This window comes from Alexandromys fortis, unplaced genomic scaffold (assembly GCF_014885135.2).
Source record: "Alexandromys fortis isolate MF-2015 unplaced genomic scaffold, M_Fortis_MF-2015_v1.1 scaffold_16, whole genome shotgun sequence".
In the NCBI taxonomy this organism is placed as follows: domain Eukaryota; kingdom Metazoa; phylum Chordata; class Mammalia; order Rodentia; family Cricetidae; genus Alexandromys; species Alexandromys fortis.
The window spans coordinates 14,805,221-14,829,568 of record NW_026067893.1 but is presented as its reverse complement, the minus strand read 5'-3'; the positions used below and the strand labels follow the sequence as shown (position 1 = coordinate 14,829,568).

At 50.0% G+C, this 24,348-nt stretch overlaps 2 protein-coding genes and 1 long non-coding RNA gene across 7 annotated transcripts in view; 2 read left to right on the top strand and 1 right to left on the bottom strand.

Moving 5' to 3' along the window:
• Nucleotides 1–2,639, top strand: part of Slf2 (SMC5-SMC6 complex localization factor 2) — a 51,197-nt gene extending 48,558 nt beyond the window's left edge. For both annotated transcript variants that reach the window (XR_007592560.1, XM_050146645.1), the window contains one exon: nucleotides 247–2,639. Coding sequence is in view for 1 of the 2 variants with exons in the window: in XM_050146645.1 (XP_050002602.1) it covers nucleotides 247–282 (36 nt within the window). In the remaining variant the exon portion in view is untranslated. The remainder of the gene's footprint in view (nucleotides 1–246) is intronic.
• Nucleotides 1,101–10,065, bottom strand: LOC126504488 (uncharacterized). Its single transcript, XR_007592622.1, has 3 exons — nucleotides 9,943–10,065; nucleotides 8,929–9,000; nucleotides 1,101–4,747 (listed from the first exon to the last, which is right to left on the bottom strand). It is a non-coding gene; the product is annotated as an uncharacterized lncRNA (long non-coding RNA).
• On the top strand, nucleotides 9,359–23,846 carry Sema4g (semaphorin 4G). Of its 4 annotated transcripts, XR_007592573.1 has the most exons (16): nucleotides 9,359–9,494; nucleotides 12,196–12,711; nucleotides 12,802–12,950; nucleotides 13,119–13,181; nucleotides 16,582–16,680; nucleotides 16,793–16,886; nucleotides 17,033–17,146; nucleotides 17,377–17,540; nucleotides 17,621–17,790; nucleotides 18,054–18,198; nucleotides 18,304–18,526; nucleotides 18,736–18,851; nucleotides 18,946–19,106; nucleotides 19,238–19,299; nucleotides 21,607–22,662; nucleotides 22,791–23,846. XR_007592573.1 is itself a non-coding variant. In XM_050146659.1 (15 exons), exons 2-15 carry the CDS (start codon nucleotides 12,588–12,590, stop codon nucleotides 22,434–22,436), a joined length of 2,514 nt encoding a protein of 837 aa, XP_050002616.1. In that variant the 5' UTR covers nucleotides 9,359–9,494; nucleotides 12,196–12,587; the 3' UTR covers nucleotides 22,437–23,846. The 4 variants fall into 4 exon arrangements, 3 of the variants coding, with proteins under 3 accessions (XP_050002616.1, XP_050002624.1, XP_050002620.1); XM_050146659.1 differs by having other exon boundaries at nucleotides 21,607–23,846; XM_050146667.1 differs by having other exon boundaries at nucleotides 9,402–9,494; nucleotides 12,419–12,711; nucleotides 21,607–23,846.
• Nucleotides 23,847–24,348: the final 502 nt, after the last annotated feature.

Genomic DNA, 24,348 nt, shown 5'->3' with positions numbered 1-24,348 from the left:
GGGCATGATGGCTTCGTGCTTTTAGTCCCAGCACTTGAAAGACAGAAGCATGCAAATCTCTGGGAGTTCAAGGCTGACCAGAGCTAATAATATAAGACCCAGCCTCAAAACAAGAAAGATGCTTTCAGAGGCTTGTATATGTAATGATTTTTTTTTTCTGCTTTCATTATCAAAGCCTGCTGTCCAGTGATTAAGAGTATTAATTAATAATCTGATTAAATTTTCCTTTTTTTCTCCCTTTTCCAGGGGCAGCTTCATGACTTCTGGGTGCCAGATTCTTAACAGGAGTAGAGCAGCAGAAATACAAAGCGGGAAGGACCTTTCCAAGAGGGTTACTGTGGGATCCAGCAGATGCTATGGAACACAACTGTGTGATGAGGCTGGCAATGAAGACTTCACCGTGTCTGAAGCAGATATGAAATGCCATCTGCAGCTTGACCTTAGAGGAAAGAACGGGAGCCTTTAAGAGAAGGGTAGGGGTAGACACAGCTGGTAGAAGAACCCAGCCTGCTCCTCCTAGCGCCCCTTGTTAAGTTTTCAGCGATTATCTTGGTAGGTGACTTCATAGCACTTGGACCATCACAGAAAATAAAGAGGAAAAGTATGGGCCAACTTGAGGAGTTGGACATTGAAACGAAGGCCGGGGTCCAGCTGGTTTTCATTTTCCTCTTGGTTATTTTAGGGCACAAAGGGAAAGCCTAGAATAGAGTTCTGTAGTTAGGAGTCAGGGTCTGTAAACCATAGGCAGTTTCAGTTCATACACTGTCCCTTTACTATCAAAATTATAGATCTGAAGTCTTGAAGTCTGTTTAAAGTCAGTTAAGGAACAGACATGCTGTCAGATTGCCTAGAGGAAGAGATTAAGCTACAAAATAGTGGCCGTTTTTAAAATGCCAGAACCTTCATAGGCAGTTTGTTTAGGATTTCTTGTAAATGCATATATTTTTAAAATCTGATTCAATCATAAAATCTTAGCTAAGTCAGAATTCTGTCCATTGGTAACTATATTACAGAAGTCTCTATATAAAGGCTTAAAAAAAATCTGGAAGTTTCCAAAAACCTTTTTCCCACGAGTATATAATTTAGCAGAGACCTTGATGATGTTTATTTTGGGGACACTGTGTGTGTGTGTGTGTGTGTGTGTGTGTGTGTGTGTGTGTGTGTGTGTTCACCCGAGCGTTTGTATCTTGAAGTTGTTGCACTTGAAAACCACAGCTGCTCTAAATTCTTTTAAACACTGGAAAGCCATCCTCTAGTTTAGATGGTAGAGGGTTAGCAGAGGTGCACACGCTAGATTGAGCCTAGGCTCTTTGAAACCTTTGGTAGTAACACTCTCGCAGACCTTTGCCTGTCTGGGGAGGGGTTGCTTCCTGAAATGGATGCCAGCTGCTTGTTTGAAAACTGGCATGAGTGACTTGTTCCCTCCTGAGCATGATGATGTCCAGATGGGGGTTAGAAAGGGAACTGGGCTCAATGTTTATGGTTTGAGAGGAGAAAATAAGTTCTGAGAGCTAACTTTCTACCTCTAAATTGAGGCTTAGGAATAAAAACCATTCTTATCATAAAATTATCATTTAAAATAGCAGTAGCTTTTGAGCTCATGTCAAGCATTGGGCAGTTAGAGATCTTACAGGGAATAAACAAATCAAATTTTCAAGTTCTGAGGCTGATCAAGGCTCCAAGAGTCCGACCAACAAAAGTTTTCTTCAGTGTTGAGTTTACTGGTAAGAATAGTATCTTGATGCTACCTCTCAAGGGTATTGTTACAAAATGCCACTATGGTTAAAGAGATAGATACAAAGAGTTGTATTTGACAGAAGCTTGAAACTCTGGCATCTATCTGCCCAACAATGGGGGCTTTCACTCTGTAATTTAATACCTTGTAGATACATTATTTGTGTGTAATTTTATAAGTGTTCATATTTTTCTCATTTTGCATTGTGTAAAGTGTACAAAAATCTCAAAATATAAAAATCTGCTTATATTGCTTGTAATTACAGTGTGTAAATATTTTCTATTGTGTACATTGACGGGGACAAGTGGGTTATTCAGGTTTTTAAGTGACCCTTTTATATTGCAATTTCAACTGATAACCACCCATCAAATTTAAAACCACTTTGATACATTCTTATTTAGCAGTTCCAATAAGAGTAAAATCTATTTTCAATTGTCTTTCTCCATGAGAGAAAAATACTTTGTCCTTCCCTTTAAAATAAATGGCCAGACATCAGTTTAGGCCCTTGTATTCATGACTCTGGTAGCAGCCTTCAGTCTCCGGGTCATAGTATAGTCAGTATTTGCATTTGGGTTCTCATAGAAATTTATGATTCTACTTAGCAGAAGTAGTTCATGGTTTTTCTCCCAAATCAAGTATTTTCCATCTCCTTCTGAGTCCCCGTGCTTTGTCTCCCTCCAGCTGTTGTTGCCCAGATGATGGGATGGTAGAGAGGGAGAAAATGCTCATTGCACAAAGACTGTCAGGCCACATTTGGTACTTGGCAAACAAAGCTTGCACTGAGTGGTGGTGTGTTTGGCAATCTTACTGTGCCAAAAATCACCTTGTCTAATTTTCTTGTTGTGTATGTCAAACTTATTACCCCTACTGCAAGCTGAAAATTAAAGTCCTTGTGTTGATGCTTTATGTGTAACTGTTTGCCTTTCCTAACCTGCTTTTCCTGTTATCTGAAAATACAGTTCTGTAATAACGTTACATGAAGAGGCTCTGTGCACAAATCATCTGTGTAGCTCTAAAGTCAGCATTTGTGCATTTTTTTGTCCTATCTCCTGATGGCAGTGGTGCCTTTGTCACCTTTTGGAAGGTCGGCATTTTGTTGTTTTGAGTGCAAGTAGTAGCTTGCTTTTGACTTCACAAAAAATATATATATATATATCCCCAGTAAGTGATAAGTAAGATAGTGTGTTACCATCCAGGCTCTGTTGAAGCATTTTTTTTTAGTTGGTTTTGGTTTTTTGTTTATTTGTTTGTTTTCCCTCAATCAAAATAGATACAGTTGATGGGGACTGGCCAGTAATAATGTGTGGAGTCTTTAAACCAAGAGTAATTTTTTTACATTTTAAAAGTGACTCATTGATAAGCAGCTGAGTTCAGAGAACTGACTTGGCTTGTCTCTCAGCCAATCTTGATGGTGCAGGCAGGCACACCTCATCAGCTGTGTGTCGGTCGGTTGTCCCAGGACATTTTTGCCAGCCAGTTCATCTACTAGCTCTTAGGCAGTAAATGCAATGTTTCCTCCTCTTCCCCCTCCTTTCTTTGAGATTTTATACTATGTCTTGTTTAAAGTTCTCTAAATGTATGTGTATGTGTCATTAAAACTTTTTTCTCAGTTTAAACGTGTCTGGTGACATTTGATTGAGGAGTGGAGGTGACAGTTTCTGAAATGTTCTGTCTTAAACTGGTGTCTTCCTTAATTTGGATTCTACAGGTTTTTTTTTTAGCTTGATAGTGCTTTATCTGTAGAAAACAAAGCCACAACTGTCCACAGTTCATGTTTACATCACCCAAGTAATAACTTGCTGTATACTTTACAGTCAGGAATTTAATAATCTCATTCTGACCTCATTCTCCACATCCATTCGACTGTTACTGAGAACCTACATGTTAGGGTTTGGTGGTGAGCAATACAAACTCCTCTACCTGCTGGTGTCTGAGGAAAACAGAAGACCTGGGTTGTGTACCACCTGAAACAAGAAAACACCTGACCTGGGTGTTGTGTTCTAGAGCCCAGGGTCAAGAAAGGTGATTTTACAGTCTAGAAGGATTTGGAGCCGCCTGTGCCCTAGCAGACAGACAACTGTGGGAAATATGCCAGCTGTGGGAAAGCTGACACCTCATAAGAGAAGCTTATGACCTCATAGAAGGCCTAGGCATTGCTGCCAGAGCCATAGTGTCACAGTCATGCAGTATGCCCTCCCTTATGGTAGACAAAGTTGAGAATGGATGGTGACAGCCCAGGTAGAAGCAGGTGTGGGCATAACTACTAGGGGTAGGCCTGTGGTTTAAGGAAAGGACCTATGTGGCCTCAGACCTCAGTTCACCACACTGGCCTTTGTTAGCAAGTTACCTGAGTTTCTTCAACCTGTTGAAAAGAATAACTCTGATTTGGGTTTGTGAGGACTCAGATGCATGGCAGTCACTCAGCACAAAGTCTGGCACGCAGCATGAACAGATGGACCTTAACTGCTATTAACTTACCTCTAAGAAGGCTCTTTAGGGAACAAAGTTGAGCCAGGCAGTGGTGGTACACTTTAATCCCAGCATCCAGGAGGCAGAGGCAGGCAGATCTCTGAGTTTGAGGTCAGCCTGGTTTACAGAGTTAGTTCCAGGACAGCTAGAATTGTTATGAAGACAAAGCCTGTCTCAAAAGGAAAGAAAATAAGAAAAACTTGGTGTCCCTGGAGAAGATAGTTCAGTAGTTAATGTGGCTTCCCTTCCAGAGAATCTGGGTTCAATTCCCATCCTTATGACGAATAACAACTGTAACTCGTATGCACTCTTCTAACCTTTATGGACACCAGGCATGAACTTACTGTTCAGTTACACATGCAGGGAAAACACCCACACACATAAAATATATTAACTAGTTAGTTAATTTTAAAAATAAAATTGGCCAGAGCCAGTTACCTGGGGCTGTTCTTGCTTCTAAATCAGACCTTAACTCCAGCAGTCACAGCTGGGGATGCTGTTCTTTCAGACTGGGAATTCTAGAGGCTTCCATCCCTGTTCCTGCTGCCAGACATAAGAATATGATTTCTTGTTAAATAAACCAAGCATGTTGGCCTGGTGTTATAGCTCGTGCCTAAAATCCCAGCACATGGGAGACAGAGGCAGGAGGATCACAAGCTTGAGGCCATCCTGGGCTACAGCGTGAGATTGATGGTGGAGAGTGGCCTTCCAGCATCTGCAGACGTGACCTGACACACTCTTCTTGATAACCATGGCTGGAGTCAGGGGAGGCCAAGCCAGAAGACCAGCTTTGGATCTGACTCCAAGACAAGTGGCTAGGATTCTAGAAAACGTAACAGGCCAAGCAGGCCTCTGGGGCACAGGAAGACGACATATAGCATTGCCGCACAGGTGGCAGTTGCTGCTGAGGCTGTGTGTGGCCAAAAGATCATACCCTCCATAAGGAAAGTGCTGGCAACCAGAGGCAGAGATGGCAGCACAGGAGCAAAGGCACCAGGGCAAGAGGTAGGAGGACATCTTGACTAGGCCAGAGTTTCAGTTCCTAGGCTGCATCTTCCCGGACACAAGGAGTTCACGTCTGTGTACCAGCCCTGGAGCCCTGAAGTGTCTGTGGGACACCAGCCTCACTCTGTCTGACGGTAGAGCTGGGAAGGCAGACTAGCCTAGTCTAGTCTAGTTGGTTTGTGTTCTCTGAAGAATTCCCAATGGCATCTTCACACAGCTGCCCTGTGAAACTGCCAGCAGTGACTCCAAAGTCGAGTAACACCCCACTCGACAAATGGCCGGCCTCGGATCCCAGGGAACAAAGTTACTGCATTAGAACTGTTTTTTATTCGTTTTGATCTGGCACAAATCTTATAGCCCAGGCTATATTATGTATTATATAAATTGTTATATAGCTGAGGATAACCTTGAATTGATCTTCTTGCCTCCACTGCCAAGATCAAAGGTGTGTTCAACAAACCTGTTTCAATTAGTGCTAATTTGTTTAGATTTCAAGTCCTCTCTTTACAGTCAAGAATTTGCCCGCTTGATTCGCAGGTGTGGTAATATTTTGTTTGTGTTTTAACAAATAAAGCTTGCCTGAATATCAGAGTGCAAAACTAAGCACTAGTGGCCAGGCAGCGGTGGCACACACCTTTAATCCCAGGACAGGTGGATCTCTGTTAGTTCAAGGCCACCCTGGGCTACAAGAAATTGATCCAGTCTAAACGAGAAACAGCTCACACAAAGGAGATCCCAGCATTTGGGATCCCACACCTTTACTCCCACCACTAGGGAAGTGGAGACAGGAGTGATAGGGCTGAGCAAAGAGAGGAATATAAACCGGGAGGAGACAGGAGCTCAGTGCAGTCTGAGGAGCAGTGCAGTCTAAGGACATGATTGCCCCTTTGGTCTGAGCATTGGTAGAGGTAAGAACTCTCTGGTGGCTGATTGCCAGGGCTATACAGAGAAACCCTGTTTCAAAAAACCTGAATAAATAAAAATGAAAAGGTGCAAGAACAGGCTAGCGGAGGTGGCACGTGCACGCCTTCAATCTAGAGGCAGAGGCAGGTGGATCTCTTGAGTTCAAGGTCAGCCTGGTCCACAGATCAAGTTCTAGGACAGCCAGGGGGCTACACAAAGAAATTCTGTCTCAAAAATCCAACAACAAAAAAAGGTGCAAGAGTCTACACCAGCCATCACAACTTACTCAACGCTCAGTGCTGTGTCTAGCGAGCATGCCTTGGCCCTAGAATCCTGACTGGGTCTCAGAGATGGAATGAAGAAAAGATACACCTGGTGGTGGTGGCGCACGCCTTTAATCCCAGCACTCGGGAGGCAGAGGCAGGTGGATCTCTGTGAGTTCGAGGAGCTACAAGAGCTAGTTCCAGGACAGGCTCCAAAGCTACAGAGAAACCCTGTCTCGAAAGAAAAAGAAAGAAAATTGGAAAAGAGAAAAAAAAAATTTGGTTTTCTAAATAAAAATTGGAAAAGAGAAAAAAAATTGGTTTTCTAAATAAAAATTGGAAAAGAGAAAAAAATTTGGTTTTCTAAATAAAAATTGGAAAAGAGAAAAAAAATTTGGTTTTCTAAATAAAAATTGGAAAAGAGAAAAAAAATTTGGTTTTCTAAATAAAAATTGGAAAAGAGAAAAAAAAAGAAAGAAAGAAAAGAAACATGCTCATATAGGAAAGCTGGGATTGTGTGGACTGTGCTCACGCTGATGGAACAGCACCCTAGCCACCAACAACTGGACCCCAGTGAATTTATTTTGTACAGCACAGGGAGGAGGAAGCTCATCTCAGTAGGAGGTCTCTACTGGGGAGCAAATTCAGGTTGCAGTCATCCAGGCCGAGGAAGCTGCAGTTGCTGGCTTTTACACACACTGGTCAGTTGTTCTTAAACACTCTTAGTTGCACACACTGTTGTACTTGCACAAACTCCCAACATCTGCACTGGACCTCCTGAAGGCTCAGGCCACCCAGGGGCCTGAGGTACTGGGGCCCTTGATATGGCCATGCCCATGTCAAACAATACACATTCACTCAAGACTTCATATGTACTTTGCATGTTCGCTGAAGGCTTTCACAGCTCCCTACAGCTCAGTGAGCTGCAGAACCTGCCACACTGGCCTACTTGCTTCCTCCTGAGGGGTGTGGAGTCAGCATTGCATATCTGTGGATTTGGGGAGCCAGGCTTCTTAACCTACCGGTCCCTGCAGTTTCTCTAGTGTCAGGTACTGGGGCTGGCAGTCTTCTGTCTTTTCTTGCCTCCAACCCGCCTTCCCACAAAGCCTACCGTTTCGATCTGTACTGGATCTGTCAGCTCTTCTGAAGTCTTTCCAAGCTATTAGCTGACTTCTCCCTCTCTATCTTCCACTAAGAACATTCCTGAATCACTAAATGAAACCCACTAGCCTTTTGTATGCCCCTTCTTTTCTTCCTATTCTACCTAACAAGCCTGTCTGTTCTAGCCATTTTCCCCAGGCTTGCCTGGCTAACCCTTCTCAGACTCCTCCAATCCTGTCCTCCATCAGCTCAACATATTTTGAGGCAAGTTACAATCCGCTTCAAACCTGTTTTCCCAGCTATAAAACGAAGCTACTGACTCCTCACAATGGGATGGGGATACAGAAAAAGAAGGGAATCAGGGCAGTCTGTAAAGCATGGGCTTGGCTTGGGCAGGCAAGATGGCCCAGCAGATAAAAGGGGTCTGTTACCAAGCCTGGCAACCTCTGAGCTTGATACCCAGCCCCACATGGTGGACAGAGAACAGACTGCCTGCAGTTTATCCTCTGGACTACTACACATGGGTGGTGACATGCATGCATGCATGCATACACAAAGTAAACATAAGAAATGTTTTAAAGTGTGTGCTCTTTCGAATATAAGCGTATCTCCAAGTCTCCCCCGCTGCACCCACACACAGTAAGTGTCCTGTTTGCAGAGTGCCAGGAGACATTCTGACGGGGTGGAAGTGTGATCTGGGCCCTTCTGTCTAGCAGTCTGCAGTCACACACAGTCCAGACTGAGATTTTATGGATTGGGTGCCAAACTGTATGAGCTTTGGGGAATCCTGGAAGAGGAATGAAGTTTCCTCTTAGGCACTCATCAGTTTCATATGCCACTAGAAGCGTACTCAAACATCTAGGTACATGCAAGAAAGAGTCTTTAGGCTTATTTTTCATGCTCTTTGCCCATCATAATGTTGTCATGGATTTGGGGAGGAGGTGTAGGGTTCATAGCCAGAGCTCAGGTTTCACTAGCATTTAAGGTTAATATCACTGTTGATTTTGTTTTTGTGTTTCTGTAGTGCTGGGGGTGGAACCAGGGTGTCAGTCCTGCATGCTAGGCAAGCACTGTACCCTTGAGGCAGAACCCCAGCCTTGGATTCACTCTAATAAGCCCTGGGAAGGAGGAGAGCCTGAATCTGCAGGGAAGAGCACCCTAAAGGAGTTGGGGGAGGAGACTGATGCTGGTAAGCGCAAGTTGTTTAGTTGACTGGAAAGACTGAAAGTTTGGAGTTAAGAATGGCGATGGAAAATGACAAACACCATTTCTGAGGTGAGCCTAGGTTTGGGCTAAAATTTGTTGAGTGAATCCTTATGCATGGTTGTGGGTTATTTTTTGCATAAAAAGCATATACTGAGTGCTGTCCCTTCATCCTTCCAGGCCCCCATCTCACCCACTCAGACCTCAAGCTGATCAGCCTGGCAGGGAAGGGGAGGGGGAGCCACGCACCTTGAACTGGGAACCAAGAGCTGCGCAGAAGCCTGATGTCCTTACTATAGTCCCCATCTGCACACCGGTACCCTAAGCCAAAGACAAGAGAGCATGGTAAACATGTTTTGCAAGAAGTGAGGTGCAGGTTAGAGAGCAGAGTACAGCATTCAGGGACCCGAGGTTTACGAGTCCCTGCAATAGGTAAATGGGAGGGGTCTTAGGACCAGGGCAGATTGGCAGGATCAGCCTGTTTTAGGGCGCACGCAGTGATAAGCATCCCCACCACCAGTACCAAGTGCGGGCGGTACCCAAAACGACTAAGCCTGGAAGAAAGGGGATACTAGGAGCCGTGGGCCTCGAGCGTCTCCCACAAATCGTATCTATTGTGCGTGGTGGGGGGGCGCGAAAGAGGGCAGGCGCCCTTCCCCGCCCCCGCCTCCGGCCCGCCTCCGGCCCCCGCCCCACCCCCGGCTCCGCCTCCACTCCGCCTCGCTCCGGCCGCGGCCCCTTCCTCCCGCAGCTGGTGCTGTGGGGCCGCGGAACCACACATCGCCGTCTCTATGGCCCCGGATCCCAGCGCAAAGGTGAGAGAAGCAGGGAGTGCGGGCGGTGGCAGGGCGGGGGGCCGCGGCCGGGCAAAGCCTTGTCCTCGTCCATTCCACCCTCCAAGATAGGCCAGGCCTTTCTCACCGCCGAGACCCCCGGTCCCGCATAAAAGGTTCTAGAGGGGTGCGGACCAGGCCTCGGGTCGCACAGGGCGCAGACCCGCCTTCGCGGAGTCGGGGATCGCAGCGGGGCAGAGACCCGCGTGGAGAACAATGTTCCCCTGCATCTGGGTCATGTCTCCTGGCGTCCAGCGGGATCGAAGGAGAGCTTGTCCTCGAGCTGCAGCAGTAGATACTGAGGTTAGATCTGATCAGAGGAGAGAACCGCGGACTGTCCAGGATGGTGGAGGGAGGGGAAAGCGAGGGAGAGGTGCCCTCAAGCCAGGAGAGACCGCCATCCTACTGGACAGAGGGAAATACCGCTAACCCCAGGCAGGTGGACATCAGGGATGAAGGTCGAGAGTCTATTGAGCTTATTGCTGGGGGGAACCCTCCCCAGTTTTCTCCACCCTAGGATCCAAGTGAAGATGATCAGAGTTCAGCAGGTAGGCCCTGGGAAGGAACCCAAACTTGGAATGAAGTGTGGGGTGTGAACTGGAGACCTTGAACCCTCTTACCGCTGGGGGAGGGGTGGCATGCTCCACCCCCTGCCCCTTAACCCGGCCCTCCCAACAGGTTAAGTGGGGGCTGAAAGCTTCAGCCCAGCTCCCCAGATGTAGATGCTGTCCATAAGGGGAAAGGGGGCTGGTGAGGTAGCATTCCATCTTCCCTTGGCTAAATCTGAGGGCCTCCTCTCCAGGTTAGTTACCCATTCTCCCTTTCAAGCACTCACCCCAGGTCAGAAGCCCCTCACCCTAACACACACACACACACACACACACACGGAGAGGGAGAGAACTGGCCTTAGGACCAAGACCAAGACTTTCAGGAAAGGGGACGGGATTCTGCTGTGCATCTCAGCAAAAGCCGGACCCTCTATGCACTTCACCACGAGTGTCTGTCTCTGCCTGATGTAATTGTGTTTGAGGTCTCTGAATACATGTGTGTGCTGTGCCTGGCCCACTATCGACTATTTTGTGTGCATGCCCCGTACAAATGTGTGTGGACAAGGAACTCCTGTTGAATAGGAAGCAATGTATGTGTCCTGCTTGTGCACCAGGGAGGATATGTGAACCACTGACTGGATGGCGTGTGGGCACAACCTTGTGTGTATTGTTGCTGTGTGGCCTTGGCCCTTTGTGTGAGCATACTTTTGCTAAGCCTCTGGGGGTGTGTGCGCATGACTCTTGTAAGTACCTGTGCTCTCTGCCCTACTTAAACATGCGTGCACACCTGTGTGCAAGTGTGTCACATTCTTTGGGACCCACATGACCCAAAATAAATGCACACCTGGGTTGTGCACTGTGCACCAAGTGGGTCCTCTGATCTAGGATCTGTTCTTCCTGCCCTGTCCTTGGGCACTGGCTTCAGCCAGCCCATAGGGCTCCCCCTTCTGTGCTGAGCAAATAGGAGGCCCCAAATGTAAACAGGTGTGCCCTCACAGTCAGGTGGAGCTCAGGCAGCCTGGAACCTCCCGTGGCCCCAGCCCCCAAAACGAGAACTTGAGGCGCTCACTCTCTGTGGTGCAGAGGCTCTCTTTGCTCCCTCTCATACAGTTCTAACTTTTAACTCTTGAACAGACTCTCCAAATTCCTCTCACCAGCTCCAGATCCCTCCCCTCTTTAAGGCCAGAGAGTTAATATTTGACCCAGAAGGAAAAGGAGAGCACGGTGACACCCTCTGACCCTGCCTATGGGTGTCTGATGACTTTGGGTGGATCAGGCGTCTTCCACACCTTGTCCAGCCCAGGAAATCTTTGAAAGTTCACCAGAGATAAGGGTGAGGCCTACCACCCACCTCCACCTCAGCTGCAAGACTAAAGGTGGCCAGGATTTCAGGGTCCCATTTTCACTATCCCCACGTTGTTGTCTAGGTCTTAACTGGTCTTGCACATGCTGCCCTCTCTTGCACAGACATTACACTTGTGCAGCTCAGGGACCCAGATTCACGCACCTCACTCCCACCCCCTCACACTGGTGCTACCTGCCCACAGTTAGGTCTAGCAGGTAGGGACTCGTGTGGATGCCCAGCCAGAGGGTGCAGTATGGACTCGCATGGGCAGGACAGAGATGTGCACCCCCTCAGAGAAAAATGCCAAAGAGAAGTGTCTAATTAAAGAGAAATTCCAAAGGGAGCTCTCAGGCCAATGGGAAAGAAAAAACAAAGGGGTAACAGGACAAAATTAACAAAGGCCCATTAACCGACTGCCCAGGCCTCCTGCAGAAGGCACCCCCGCAGGCAGCGCTACAGGGGGATAGGCCTGTCTGAGAACCAATGCTCTACCGAAATGGTCCCATTGTCTGACTGGGCAAGAGTGTTTCCATGGGTGTGGGTTAAAGCTGGTGTAGGGTCTTATAAAGGCGGTACGTTCACCACAGCCTTCTTTACCAGGGCAGAGATGGGCGGAATGCCTGTGAGTCTGTCCTGATGGGGGAGTTCTGTGGATGTTGGGCCTCTGTCCTTCAGTGCCCCCTGAAGTCTAGTCATGCCATCCGTCTGCCACCCACACACAGAGCAAAGAGTTTCCCATTTTGGAGGGATTTTGATTTTTTGTTTTCTTTTGTTTCTTTTTCTCCTTCAGAAAACAGAGAGAGAACTGAAACTCCCCCCCCACACACACACCCTTGTTTGGGGGCAAGGTGACCCCTTCAGTAGCCTACAACCCTGCTGGGACCCTCCAAGGCCCGCTCTCCATGGAATTTGCATTTGAGGCAGAAAGGCACGTGACCCATCCCTCCCTCTGACTTCTGAGCTGTGATTCCATGGCCACACAACCTTGTGGCTCCATGTCCCCCCCATTTCAGGATCCTCCATGGCCCTATGACTACTTGATCCCCATGGCCTCCTGACCCCTGACCTTCCATGTGATCACTACCCGGACTTTGACCCCAGAGATTGCTCTTCCCCTCCCGTCTTGTGACTCTGGCCCTGGCTGCCTTTGGGGTCTCGTGGCTCTGAACTTCCCCCAGGAAGATGTGGGGGAGGCTCTGGCCCCTCCTCTTCAGTTTCCTCACAGTAACAGCTGTCCCTGGACCCTCGCTGCGGAGACCCCCCCGAGAGCTAGATGCCACCCCACGGATGACCATCTCCTATGAAGGTTAGATCCCCAACCTTGAAAGGCGATGGCTGCCAGAGCTGGGGGCAGGAAGTAGCCCCCCAGACACCTCCCTGCCTCTCTTGTTCCCAGAACTCTCCCGGATCCGGCACTTCAGGGGCCAAGCCCAGAACTATTCAACCCTCCTGCTGGAGGAGGCTTCAGAACGGCTGCTGGTGGGAGCTCGGGGTGCCCTGTTCTCTCTCAGCGCCCGTGACATAGGAGATGGTGCTCACAAAGAGGTCAGCCCCTGGCACCTGGACCAACCATAAGGTCTCCATCACCCTGGGATCTCAGTCACCCGGAGACTCCACTCCAGTTTCCCCTGTCCTCTGGAGCCCCACTGTGGGATTCTCTGGGTACTGGATATTGAGGTCAGTATTGCAGTCTGTTCCCTTCCTTCTCACCAGATCCACTGGGAGGCCTCCCCAGAGATGCAAAGCAAGTGTCGGCAGAAAGGGAAAAACAACCAGGTATGTGATCTGCCTGTTCCCAGCTCTCCTTTCTTCCTCCTCAGCCAGGGGTGCCAGGATTGGGAGGGACACAGATGGCGGTACAGATGTGCAGCCAGCTGCACGACCACAGTGGCCATTAGGAATGGCGGGCCTTGGGGCAACCCTTCTACCCCAACCTCCATCCCCACCCCGGGGGAAATCTCAAATTAGAATCCTAGCAAATAAGTAGCTGCTACCAAGTGACAACTAGATCTAGTTCTGAGACAGCCCTAAGGTGCTTTATTATCCCCATGTCAGAGAGAGAAAAAATGAGACTTTACTGGAACAGTGGCCCAAGTGCTTGGTGCTCACGGAGGGACCTTAGTCAAGTGTTAGGTCTTTCTAACTAGAAAGCAGGTGTCTGGGGGGGAGTCATCCCGGCTATGTAACAACCAAGCACAGTGTGTGTGTGTGTGTGTGTGTGTGTGTGTGTGTGTGTTTTGTATTTGTGTACTTATTTTGGAGTTATTTCATACTAGATCTTACTGGCTGTCCTGGAACTCACTCTATAGACCAGGCTGACCTCGAGCTCATAGAGATTTGCCTGTCTTTGCCTTCTAGGGCCAGGATTAAAGGCATGCACCACCACACCTGGCTGGAGAGTTTTTGTTTTGTTCTGTTTTGTTTTTCAAGACAGGGTTTCTCTGTGTAGCCCTGTCTGGCCTAGAACTCGTTCTGTACACCAGGCTGGCCTTGAACTTAGGGATCAGCCTGCCTCTGCCTCCTGACTGCTGAGATTAAAGGCATGTACCACCATACTTAACTGAGGAGTTTTTTAAAAATGCGCATTCTTGGGGCTGGAGAGATGGCTCAGCAGTTAAGAGCACTGACTGTTCTTCCAGAGGTCCTGAGTTCAATTCCCAGCAACCACATGGTGGCTCACAGACACCCATAATGAAATCTGGTGCCCTCTTCTTGCATGCAAGCAGAACAGTGTCTACGTAATAATTAAATAAGTAAATAAACATTTAAAAAAAAAGAGTACACACTCTTGGGCCGGCAACTGCTCAGCAGGTTAAGGCACTTGCTGCCAAGCCTGACAACTCACAAAAAGAGAGAACCTACTCTCACAGGTTGTCTGGTCTTTCTAATGTGTGCCATAGCATAGGCATACACATACACACATGAAATAAATAGATTTAAAAAAAAACACATTCCAAGCCAGTTATGGTGGCATATGCCTACAATTCCAGTTCTTGGGAGGCTGAGGACACACACATAAGTGCACATTCACACTGGGCACTTGTCATTCCAGCAGTTAGACAGTAAATGAAAGAGGATTAGGGTTCACAGAAAGCCTTGGCCTCAAACTTCGGGCCCTAGTCCTAGGGGCTGTGACTCAGTGAGTCTGTGGTGTGTCCTCTAGGACTTCCCATCAGAGGCTACCTCAGTGCACTGTGGCTAATAAACAGAGCTAGTGGGGTAGGTGAACCCAGGTCACGAAGGGTTTGGACGTTATTGTGACAACAACACCCATTCTGTCTGATGCCTTGGAGGCCCTCACACATGAATCATAGGCTCCAGATCAATAGGTCTGGAAAGGCCCCAAGATGTTACACCTCCGGAAAGCCAACTGAAGTCGATCGCTCTGGTTCTCAGACCACTTTGAGCACAGTGTCAGAGAACATCTTCCAAAGCATTACCCTGAAGAACGTTCATTTTCAAAGGTGGAACTGAGTGGTGTAGTATGTTTGGAAAGGACAACATTCCCAGCTAACAGTGACATCATTAAAACTCTGAGCAGTCACCCGCCCGGTACTTCCAAGCTCATTTGACTACAGAATTCGTCCCAACTGCCCTTTTTCTGTCTTAGGGAGCTACTCTAGGAAAGCTGGTCTTGTCCCACGTGCCAGGTGGATGAAAATAGACTGAGTCTAGAGACAGGAAGAACAGTGGAAAGCGTGGGGCATCCTAGGGGTTAGAAAGAAGGCCTGAGCAGGCTGACAAGGAACAGATGAGGGCTGCAGAAGAGAAAGTGGGGATAGGAGCCTTCCATGGATTCAGACTCTGGGTAACAGACAGGAGGATGGTCAAGGAGAACTGGACAGCAGCTTAGGCACCGGAAGGGTGCAGAGACAGCCATTATGGCTGGAAGAGGTGGAATGAGCAGTCAGGGATCAAGCCCAGGGCCATGTGGGATTGTGTGCTGCAGGCACGGGAGCTGCTGCCATGCCCCGGTCTGTTTTACATCTGTGGTGCTCTGGGAAGTGGATTGGACGGGAGCAAGAGGGTGTTGACAGATGGGCAATCCTGGAAGGGAACTTCGGATGGGGTGTCTACGGTCTCCCTCACAGGCCACCTGGGAGACCGGAATACGGGAGAGGCTGTTGACGACAGGCCCCCTTGTGCTGTCTGAATGTTACTCCTGGAGCATCCCTCAGTCACTGAGTAAACAGCTGTGGAAAAGAGTAGCAGAGCAGGTTAGGAGGGGGTCAGGTAGCCCCTAGAGTTGTGCAACAAAGAGGTGACGGTTATCAGTACTGGATGAAAACAGTGAAGTGGGCCAAGTTCAAGAACCACTTGGCAGAGTGAACCATGGAAAGTGGCTGAACGTGGGGGTGAGAGAGTGGGCGGCAGCAAAGATGCTTCTGGACCAGAGCAAGGTGGATGCAGGTGGAGGTGGGAAAGACTGGATAGACCGGTTTATTTGGGTCAGGAAGAATGGGAGCTTGCTTTCCGCCAGAGTGAGACTGGCAACAGAGAGAGAATTGGGATTCATGGGAGCTCCAGGATTAGGGAGGAGCATTGCTTAAAAGTAATTTTTGAGTAGCCAGGCAGTAGTGGGCGTGCCCTTAATCCCAGCACTCGGGAGGCAGAAGCAGGTGGACCTCTGTGAGTTCGAGGTCAGCCTGGTCTACTGAGTGAGTTCCAGGACAGCCAAGCTACAAAGGGAAACCCTGTCTCAAGAAACAAAAAACAAACAACAACAACAAAAACCCCAACTTTTGAGCTCCTGTCAAACCATCATTCCCCTGAAATGCTCTCTGCCCTTGAGCACCAGTGGCTCCTGAAGGGTAGGTGGAAGGGACTGCGGGAAACAGACTGGAGGAGCTGCCAGAGTGGGGTCAGGTAATGAGAAGCATCTTGGAAAGTATGTCCTATAGGTGGGGGGCAAGAATCAGACTGCAGGCCAGGCGGTGGTGGCTCATGCCTTTAATCCCAGCACTCAGGAGGCAGAGGCAGGTAAGTCCCTGTGAGTTCAAGGCCAGCCTGGTCTACAAGAGCTAGTTCCAGGACAGTTAGGACTGTTAAACTGGGAAACCCTGTCTCGAAAAAACAAACAACAACAGCAAAAAAGAATCATACTGCAAAGCTAGACCAATAGAAATGGCTTCTATTCAGACAGAGAACTTACATGACTGCCTCCCTTTGTCTATAGACAGAGTGTTTCAACCATGTGCGATTCCTACAGCGGCTCAATGCCACCCACTTCTATGCATGTGGGACCCACGCCTTCCAGCCCCTCTGTGCAGCCATTGTGAGTATTCTTATCCCTAGCCCTGACTGCTAACCCCAGATTGGCCTGACCTGGGGCTGTGGCGCTTGCCTGTCTTCAGGACCATGGACTGATTGGGACCCTCATTCTCCAGGATGCTGAAGCCTTCATCTTGCCTACTAACTTCGAGGAGGGAAAGGAGAAATGTCCTTATGACCCAGCCCGTGGCTTCACAGGCCTTATCATCGGTGAGCAGACCCTCCTGCCGCCAGTCCTAACACATAAGAATGCGATGATCTGAATGCGTATCTTGGTGCTAGGACTTGCCACTTATGCATGCCATATTCCCTGTTGTACATGACATGCATCTCATGTCTGGATGTCCCTGCCTCAGATGGAGGCCTCTACACAGCGACACGGTATGAATTTCGGAGTATTCCTGACATCCGCCGGAGCCGCCACCCACACTCTCTGAGAACTGAGGAAGCACCCATGCACTGGCTCAATGGTTAGGAGGAGGAGGTGCAGGATGATGGGGGGCGGTAGGGGTCTGTTTTTTATTGTTTACTCCTTTGGGCAGCTGACCATCCCATTCCCAGGTCTCCAGGTGGCCTGTCCATTCTGCGCATGTGTGTTGTGGACGGAGAGCGAGGGGGCGTGGCAGAGGGAGGTCGAGGGGGCGTGGCTGAGGGAGAGGTCGAGGGCTGTTTCATAAGCCTCCCAAATACTCAACCATAGATGCTGAGTTTGTATTCTCTGTGCTGGTGCGGGAAAGCAAGGCCAGTGCCGTGGGTGACGATGACAAGATTTACTACTTCTTCATGGAGCGCGAAGAAGGCTCCAGCAGCTTCACTCAGAGTCGCAGCAGCCACCGCGTGGCTAGAGTAGCCCGTGTGTGCAAGGTGCGTATGGAGAAGTCAGGATACAGGGTACAGGGAGAGGCTAGACCTCTGACCCTGATCCTGTGTCCCTACCTCTCCAGGGAGATCTGGGAGGAAAGAAAATCCTACAGAAGAAGTGGACATCCTTCCTGAAGGCTCGTCTCATCTGCCACATCCCACAGTACGAGACACTACGCGGCGTGTGCAGCCTGGATGCTGATATGTCGGTCCACACGCACTTCTATGCAGTCTTCACGCTGACAACACAGTGGTAAGCTCAGGAGTGCTGGCAAAGGAAAGAAACTGAGGCGTCTAAGGGCTGGAGCTGAGGTCAATGATGAGCTGGCTACAAAATGGAGTCAGGCATGTCAAGCTCTCCTAGGGCCGGAGGGCACTGTGGTCCACTGATGCCCAAGACAGGCCCATAGGCCTGAGGTGGACATGGACCACGGTAACAGTAGCTCTAGGTGGAGCGTGGGTTGGGGGCAGGTTCCATTCAGTGTGGCTAAGTCCTCCCCTATGTCCCATTCCTAGGAAGACCCTGGAGGCCTCAGCCATCTGCCGCTATGACCTGGCTGAGATGCAGGCTGTATTCACAGGCCCCTTTATGGAGTACCAGGATGGTGCCCGGCGCTGGGGCCGCTATGAGGGTGGGGTGCCCGAACCCCGGCCTGGCTCGGTGAGCACTCAGGCCTGGAGCCTATGCTGAGTAGGCAAAGCCTTGGGAGGGGAGGGGAGGCAGGTGGTGGAGTCCTGCGGCTCACCACCCATTCCTCCAACCCAGTGCATCACAGATTCTTTGCGCAGACGAGGCTACAACTCGTCCCAAGACTTGCCATCCCTGGTCCTGGACTTTGTGAAGCTGCACCCACTGATGGCTCGGCCTGTGGTGCCCACACGCGGGCGGCCCCTGCTGCTGAAGCGCAATGTGCGCTACACACAGCTCACCGGAACCCACGTCAGCACACCTGCTGGACCCACCTATGACCTGCTCTTTCTGGGCACAGGTGCTCCTGATCCAAATCCCCGACCCCTAATGGCCTTGGTTACTGAGACGTCTGAACCCAGTAGCTCCTGCCACGTTGGCCTGGAGCGCCCAGTGTCCTGAGGGACCACTGCTGGTGGCTGATTCCTGAGATGTTCCCGTTAGGCCTCCTGTGGGGTACTGAGAGCAGATGACACTGCTGGGTTCTGACTTTTGTCCATTCTACATCAGCTGATGGCTGGATACACAAGGCCGTGGTCCTGGGCTCTGGAATGCACATTATCGAAGAGACACAAGTGTTCAAGGAGCCCCAGTCTGTGGACAGTCTGGTCATCTCTCCCCTGCAGGTAGACCTGACCTCAATATGCCAACAGAGAAGAGGGCTGGGGAGGCTGGGGAGGGACTGTGGGGTCGCTGACCGACTGTCCTCTTTGATTCCAGCACAGCCTCTATGTGGGGGCTGCTAGTGGAGTCATTCAGTTTCCTCTGTCCAGCTGTTCACGCTACCGTTCCTGCTATGACTGTATCCTGGCACGGGACCCCTACTGTGGCTGGGACTCCAGCACCCATGCCTGCATGGTGGCCACCACCGTCGCCAACAGGTCCCAGGGTAGAGGTTGGAAGTAGGGATGGGAGACACGCCCTAAATGGAGGAGGAAAGGGATGTGAGCTCTTATTGGTAATCCAGCTGCTCATTTCTCCTTGTTCATGAACCTTGATTTTCTGTCCCCAGGACAGCACTGATACAGGACATAGAGAGAGGAAATCGAGGCTGTGAGGGCAGCAGGGATACAGGTGAGTCGAACTCACAGACCTGTGTGGATGTTTCTGACTGCCTGCGCTTGGATGGGTTCATGAGGATGACCCAGCACAGGAAATGCTCAGTGGATAACTATTTCCCAAATACACTGTGAATGAAGAAGCAGGCTCAAGACTTGGAGACAGTCGGGCAAGTAACTCGTTGGTAAAGAGCTTTTCTTAGCCAGGCAGTGGTGGCACAGGCCTTTAATCCCAGCACTCGGGAGGCAGGGCAGAAGAGGTGGTTCTCAGTGAGTTCAAGGCTAGCCTGGTCTACAGAGTGAGTTCCAGGACTGCCAGGACTGTTTCACAGAGAAACCCTGTCTTAAAAACAAACAAACAAACAAACAAAAAAAAGAGGGCTCTTTTTTCCCATTATGTGCGTTTACTGTCTAGCAACACACACACACACACGAGAGAGAGACAGGGTGGGGAGTTAGTGACTTAGTGCTAGTTTTATGACCACATCTGAAGTATATGCCTAAGTGGTGGGGGGACATGAATACAAAGAACTATCTGTAATTATTAATAACTGCAACTACAGCGAGGTGCAGAAGGGTAACGTGTTTTTCTCCAAAGAAAGATTATGTCGCAGAGCTGATATCTAAAGGACTAAAAGAAGATAGTAATCGGAGCTGAGTACGTGTGTGCCAAGCACTGATCTAAGCACATGTGTCTGTTCTCACAACACTCTATGTGAGAGGCCCCATCATCATCCCCATGAGGGACAACCCCTCTGAGGCACAGGGAATATCAGGAAACTGTCCATGGTTACTCAGCTACGAAGCAGCAGGGTTAGAATCAACCTGGCCTGAAGCAGTCAAATTCAAGTTTGTACTTTTGATCCAAGCTGTGCCATCTCTAAGCTAACCAGGCAGGTGGCGGGCATGAGGAGGGCAATGGCACTCAAGCAACGGGGTCAACGGGAAGAGGGTGCTCAGGAGGAAAAGACTGGAGATGAGCAGGGACCTTGGCAAATATTTTGGTCCTTATAAAAAAAGCAATAGGAAACCTCTGGAGAATTTTTTTTTTTTTTTTTACCAAGAAGTAACCTGACCAGACTCATCTTTTTAATTTTTTTTTTTTTTTTTTTTTTTTGCTATTTGTTTGTTTGGTTGGTTGGTTTTTCAAGACAGGTTTCTCTGTGTAGCCCTGGCTGTCCTGGAACTTGCTCTGTAGATCAGGCTGGCCTCGAGCTCAAATATCTGCCTGCCTCTGCCTCCCAAGTGGTGAGATTAAAGGTGTGTGCCCCCACCACCTGGCTTAAGACATTTAAAAACTATTTTATAAGTGCATTTTGCCTGCATGTATGTATGTGCACTGTGTGCATGCTTGGTTGCATTCCCTGGGACTGGAGTTATGGGTGCTTGTGAGCTACCATGTGGGTGCTGGGACCAAACTCAGGTCCTCTACAGCAAGGGCAACAAGTGCTCTTAACCACTGAGCCATCTCTCCAGCCCCTGTCTTAAATTTTTTTAAACTATATTTAGTTTGCTCTCAAGCATTTGTATGAGGAGGATGTGCACGTCATGTGTAAGACACCTATGGGAGTCAGTTTTCTCCTTCCTACATGTGGGTCCCAGGGATTGTAAGACACCTATGGGAGTCAGTTCTCTCCTTCCTACATGTGGGTCCCAGGGATTGTAAGACACCTATGGGAGTCATTCTCTCCTTCCTACATGTGGGTCCCAGGGATTAAACTCAGGTTGAGCTTCGCAGCAAATACCTATATTTTCTGATCTATCTGCTCAGTCTAGATTTGTGTTTTCAAGGGATCAGCTGTAGCTGCAAGGATCGGAGACTGAACGAGGCCCCTAGAGGGCAGGCAGCCATGGAAGGAGAGAGGCAAACAGGTCTGAGAGAGAGTCTCATGAGAATGGACATGAGGAGGAGAGGCAAGGGAAACTCCCAGTTCCTGATGTAAACGGCAGAGCCACTGGCGGTAGCAATTCAAAGGACCTGATATGGTTGATGAATGAGGTTTTGGCCTTAGTGAGATTCCCAGCAGGTGGTAAACATTCAAGTCTGGTGTTCAGGAAAAAAAGCTCTGCTGAAGTAAAGATTAGGAGTCCTTGGTAGAAACCACAGGGGAGAGGAGCTTAGAGAGAGGGAAAAAGACCCAAGACACTGTCTGTCTACTTCCCAGGCAGGGCCCATGTGCACCCTCATGCGCTCACAGGCTTGCTTAGCTGTCACCGACTCCAGACTTGGTGCCAAGAATTTAGCTGTCTGCCATCTGTCTTGTCATTTCCAGTGCTGTCTGGGATGGGCAGCTATCGATCCTTCCTCTCCCATCCTCCCCAGGGCCACCGCCACCACTGAAGACCCGCTCTGTGCTCCGGGGTGATGACGTCCTCCTGCCCTGTGACCAGCCATCGAACCTGGCCCGAGCTTTGTGGCTACTCAATGGGAGCAAGAGCCTGAGTGATGGCCAGGATGGCTACCGCGTGGGAGTGGATGGGCTGCTGGTAACAGACACACAGCTGGAGCACAATGGCAACTATGGCTGCTACGCTGAGGAGAATGGTCTCCGGATGCTGCTGGCTTCCTACAGCCTCACAGTGCGGCCGGCCACCCCTGCCCCAGCTCCACAAGCCCCTGCCATGCCTGGAGCACAGCTGGCACATGACATGAGGTTGTTCTACGTGGTAGCCATCGCTATACTTGGTGGCCTCTGCCTCATCCTGGCATGGTCCCTCCTCTATGTGGCATGTCTGAGGGGAGGCAGAAGAGGTCGCAGGCGAAAGTACTCACTGGGTAGGGCTGGCCGGTCAGGGGGCTCAGCTGTGCAGCTGCAGACAGTCTCGGGCCAGTGTCCTGGAGAAGAAGACGAGGGTGACGATGAGGAGGGGGCCGGGGGCCTGGAGAGTAGCTGCCTCCAGATCATCCCTGGGGAAGGAGCCCCAGCCCCACCCCCTCCACCGCCGCCCCCACCCCCGGCTGAGCTGACCAATGGATTGGTGGCACTGCCCAGCCGGCTTCGAAGGATGAATGGCAGTAGTTATGTGCTCCTGAGGCAGAGCAACAACGGGGTGCCAGCCGGACCCTGCTCCTTCGCAGAGGAGCTCAGCCGCATCCTGGAAAAGAGGAAACACACACAGCTGGTAGAGCAGCTGGATGAGAGCTCTGTCTGAGCCTAGCCTCCCAAACAAATGCTCTTCCGAGCCAGCCTGGCTGCCCCAGGCTGGGCCTCTGCTCCCCAACACAGCCACCCTCCTTCACGCCCCCAACTCCATTCCCCTCTCCCAACTTCGATGTCTCTGTAGGGCTGGCCAGAATCATGGTTAGCCAAAGCCCCCTCTTCAGTTTCCAAGGCACACATGTGAGCAGCCCAGGCCCACCGGTGCTCCTCAAAGGTAGGTGCTCCCTCAGGACCATGCACTCTGCAAACCCAGACCCAGTTTCTATCCCTTACCCTAAAAGCTTGGGAGGAGAGGACCGTTCTCTTATCCCATTACCTGCCCACCCTTCCTCTTCTCCTCAGGTAGGGCTCTGCAGGTCCAGATGGCCTCAATGCCGCCACCCTCTGCACAGCTCTGTGTGCTGGGTAGTCCTGAATTCAGACAAGACCTCTCTCTCTGCCAGCCACCCGAGTCCTGCTGACATTCCCATGTGCACATGAAGAATGTTTTATCAGCTGGGCTGCAGTGTCCCTCCTCCTGGTATCATCCCGCCTAGATTCAGGGGCACCCTCCCAATTATCACCTTCCTCTCTCTAGTCCTCTTTCCAGTCCCAGTCCCGTGTGGTAATCCTTTGGCACGAGTCTGGGAACAGGCCAGCCTGGGAGGTAAGAGCCATCACTCCCTCGTCTCCCTTCCTGCGGAGCCCTAGTGAGTCCGCCTCCCTGCTCCTCCAGGCGTGTCCTCTTCCCGTGCGTATGTGCTAACACACCCGTATCATCTGCTTCCATGTCCACCCGCATACACATTCAGAGCCTCCCCTTGCTGCCTCAGTCAGGCTGTGTCTACTAGGTTTGGTCCGCGGATATTTCAAAGGGAGATTGCCCCTCCCATTTAGCTGTCCTTACAGAACTAGGACAAGTGACCAATACTGCACTCAATGAGCCAGCCTCCCTCTTAGGGACCAAGCAACTGCTTCTCCTAGACCACAGCAGGGGGAAGTGACCTGATATCTCACCTGGCACATGAAGCCCGTTCTTGGAACTATGCAAAGGGCAGAGGCAAGGAATGCTTGGCTCCCATTCCTGTCCTACCTCACCAGGGCGCTTTCAAGGTCCAAGGATCTCAGATGTCTCCAGGCCCATATGGGACAATCAACCCTGACTGAGCTCTCCCATTCCCCTTGGGTGAGGATGACTGTTATTTTTGTAGCTGAGAACGTGGAACCCCACGAGTTTTTACTGCCCTTCACCCATACCTCTCCCACCTCCACCCCACAATGAATGTATTTATTGTGAGAATGGCTGTACTTCTTCAGGAATGCCCCCCACTCACCACCTAGGTGGGTGGAAGAGGCATGTGATGGATCGGGGAGCCTGGGCTCTGCTCCTCATGTTGGTTAATAAAAGCCCTCTTTCCCCACAGCTTTGAGTGTCTGCTTGGTCTAGACTGTCTTTGCCAGGGACAGGTTTCTGGCCTATGGAGAAGGTGCTGCAGAGATTTCCTCATCTAGGGCTGGCTTTGATTCCCATAAAAATATTTACATAAGGAATGAGCTGCTCCGCTCCTGCTGTACCTGAGCTGCGCAGGCACAGGGCCACTGGCTAAGGCTCGGATTAGTCATTGATAATGAGGGTGACGAAATCACAGCAGCTCAAGAACCCACAGGGCTCCTAGCTCTTTACTCCTGGCTCTGCCCCTGGCTTTATCAGGCTGGTCACAAACTCCTGGGTTCAAGTGATCCCGCTTGTCTCCACCTCCGGGATATGTGGGACTACAGATACACAGCATGCTCGGCTCATTGCTCTAAAGCCAAAAACACTTGTTTGTGTGTGTGCATGTACTTGAACATGCCAAGGTGAGTGTGGAGGTCAGAGGCTCAGGACAGTCTGCTCCTCCTTCTACTAAGTGAGTCCTGACAACTCA

Excerpts from the sequence above, each read along its gene's own strand:
- Sema4g (XM_050146659.1), top strand. The coding sequence starts at position 12,588 with ATGTGGGGGAGGCTCTGGCCCCTCCTCTTCAGTTTCCTCACAGTAACA. Across the intron at positions 19,107-19,237 it reads GCCACCACCGTCGCCAACAG|GACAGCACTGATACAGGACA; the intron begins GTCCCAGGGTAG and ends TTCTGTCCCCAG. Across the intron at positions 19,300-21,606 it reads TGAGGGCAGCAGGGATACAG|GGCCACCGCCACCACTGAAG; the intron begins GTGAGTCGAACT and ends CATCCTCCCCAG.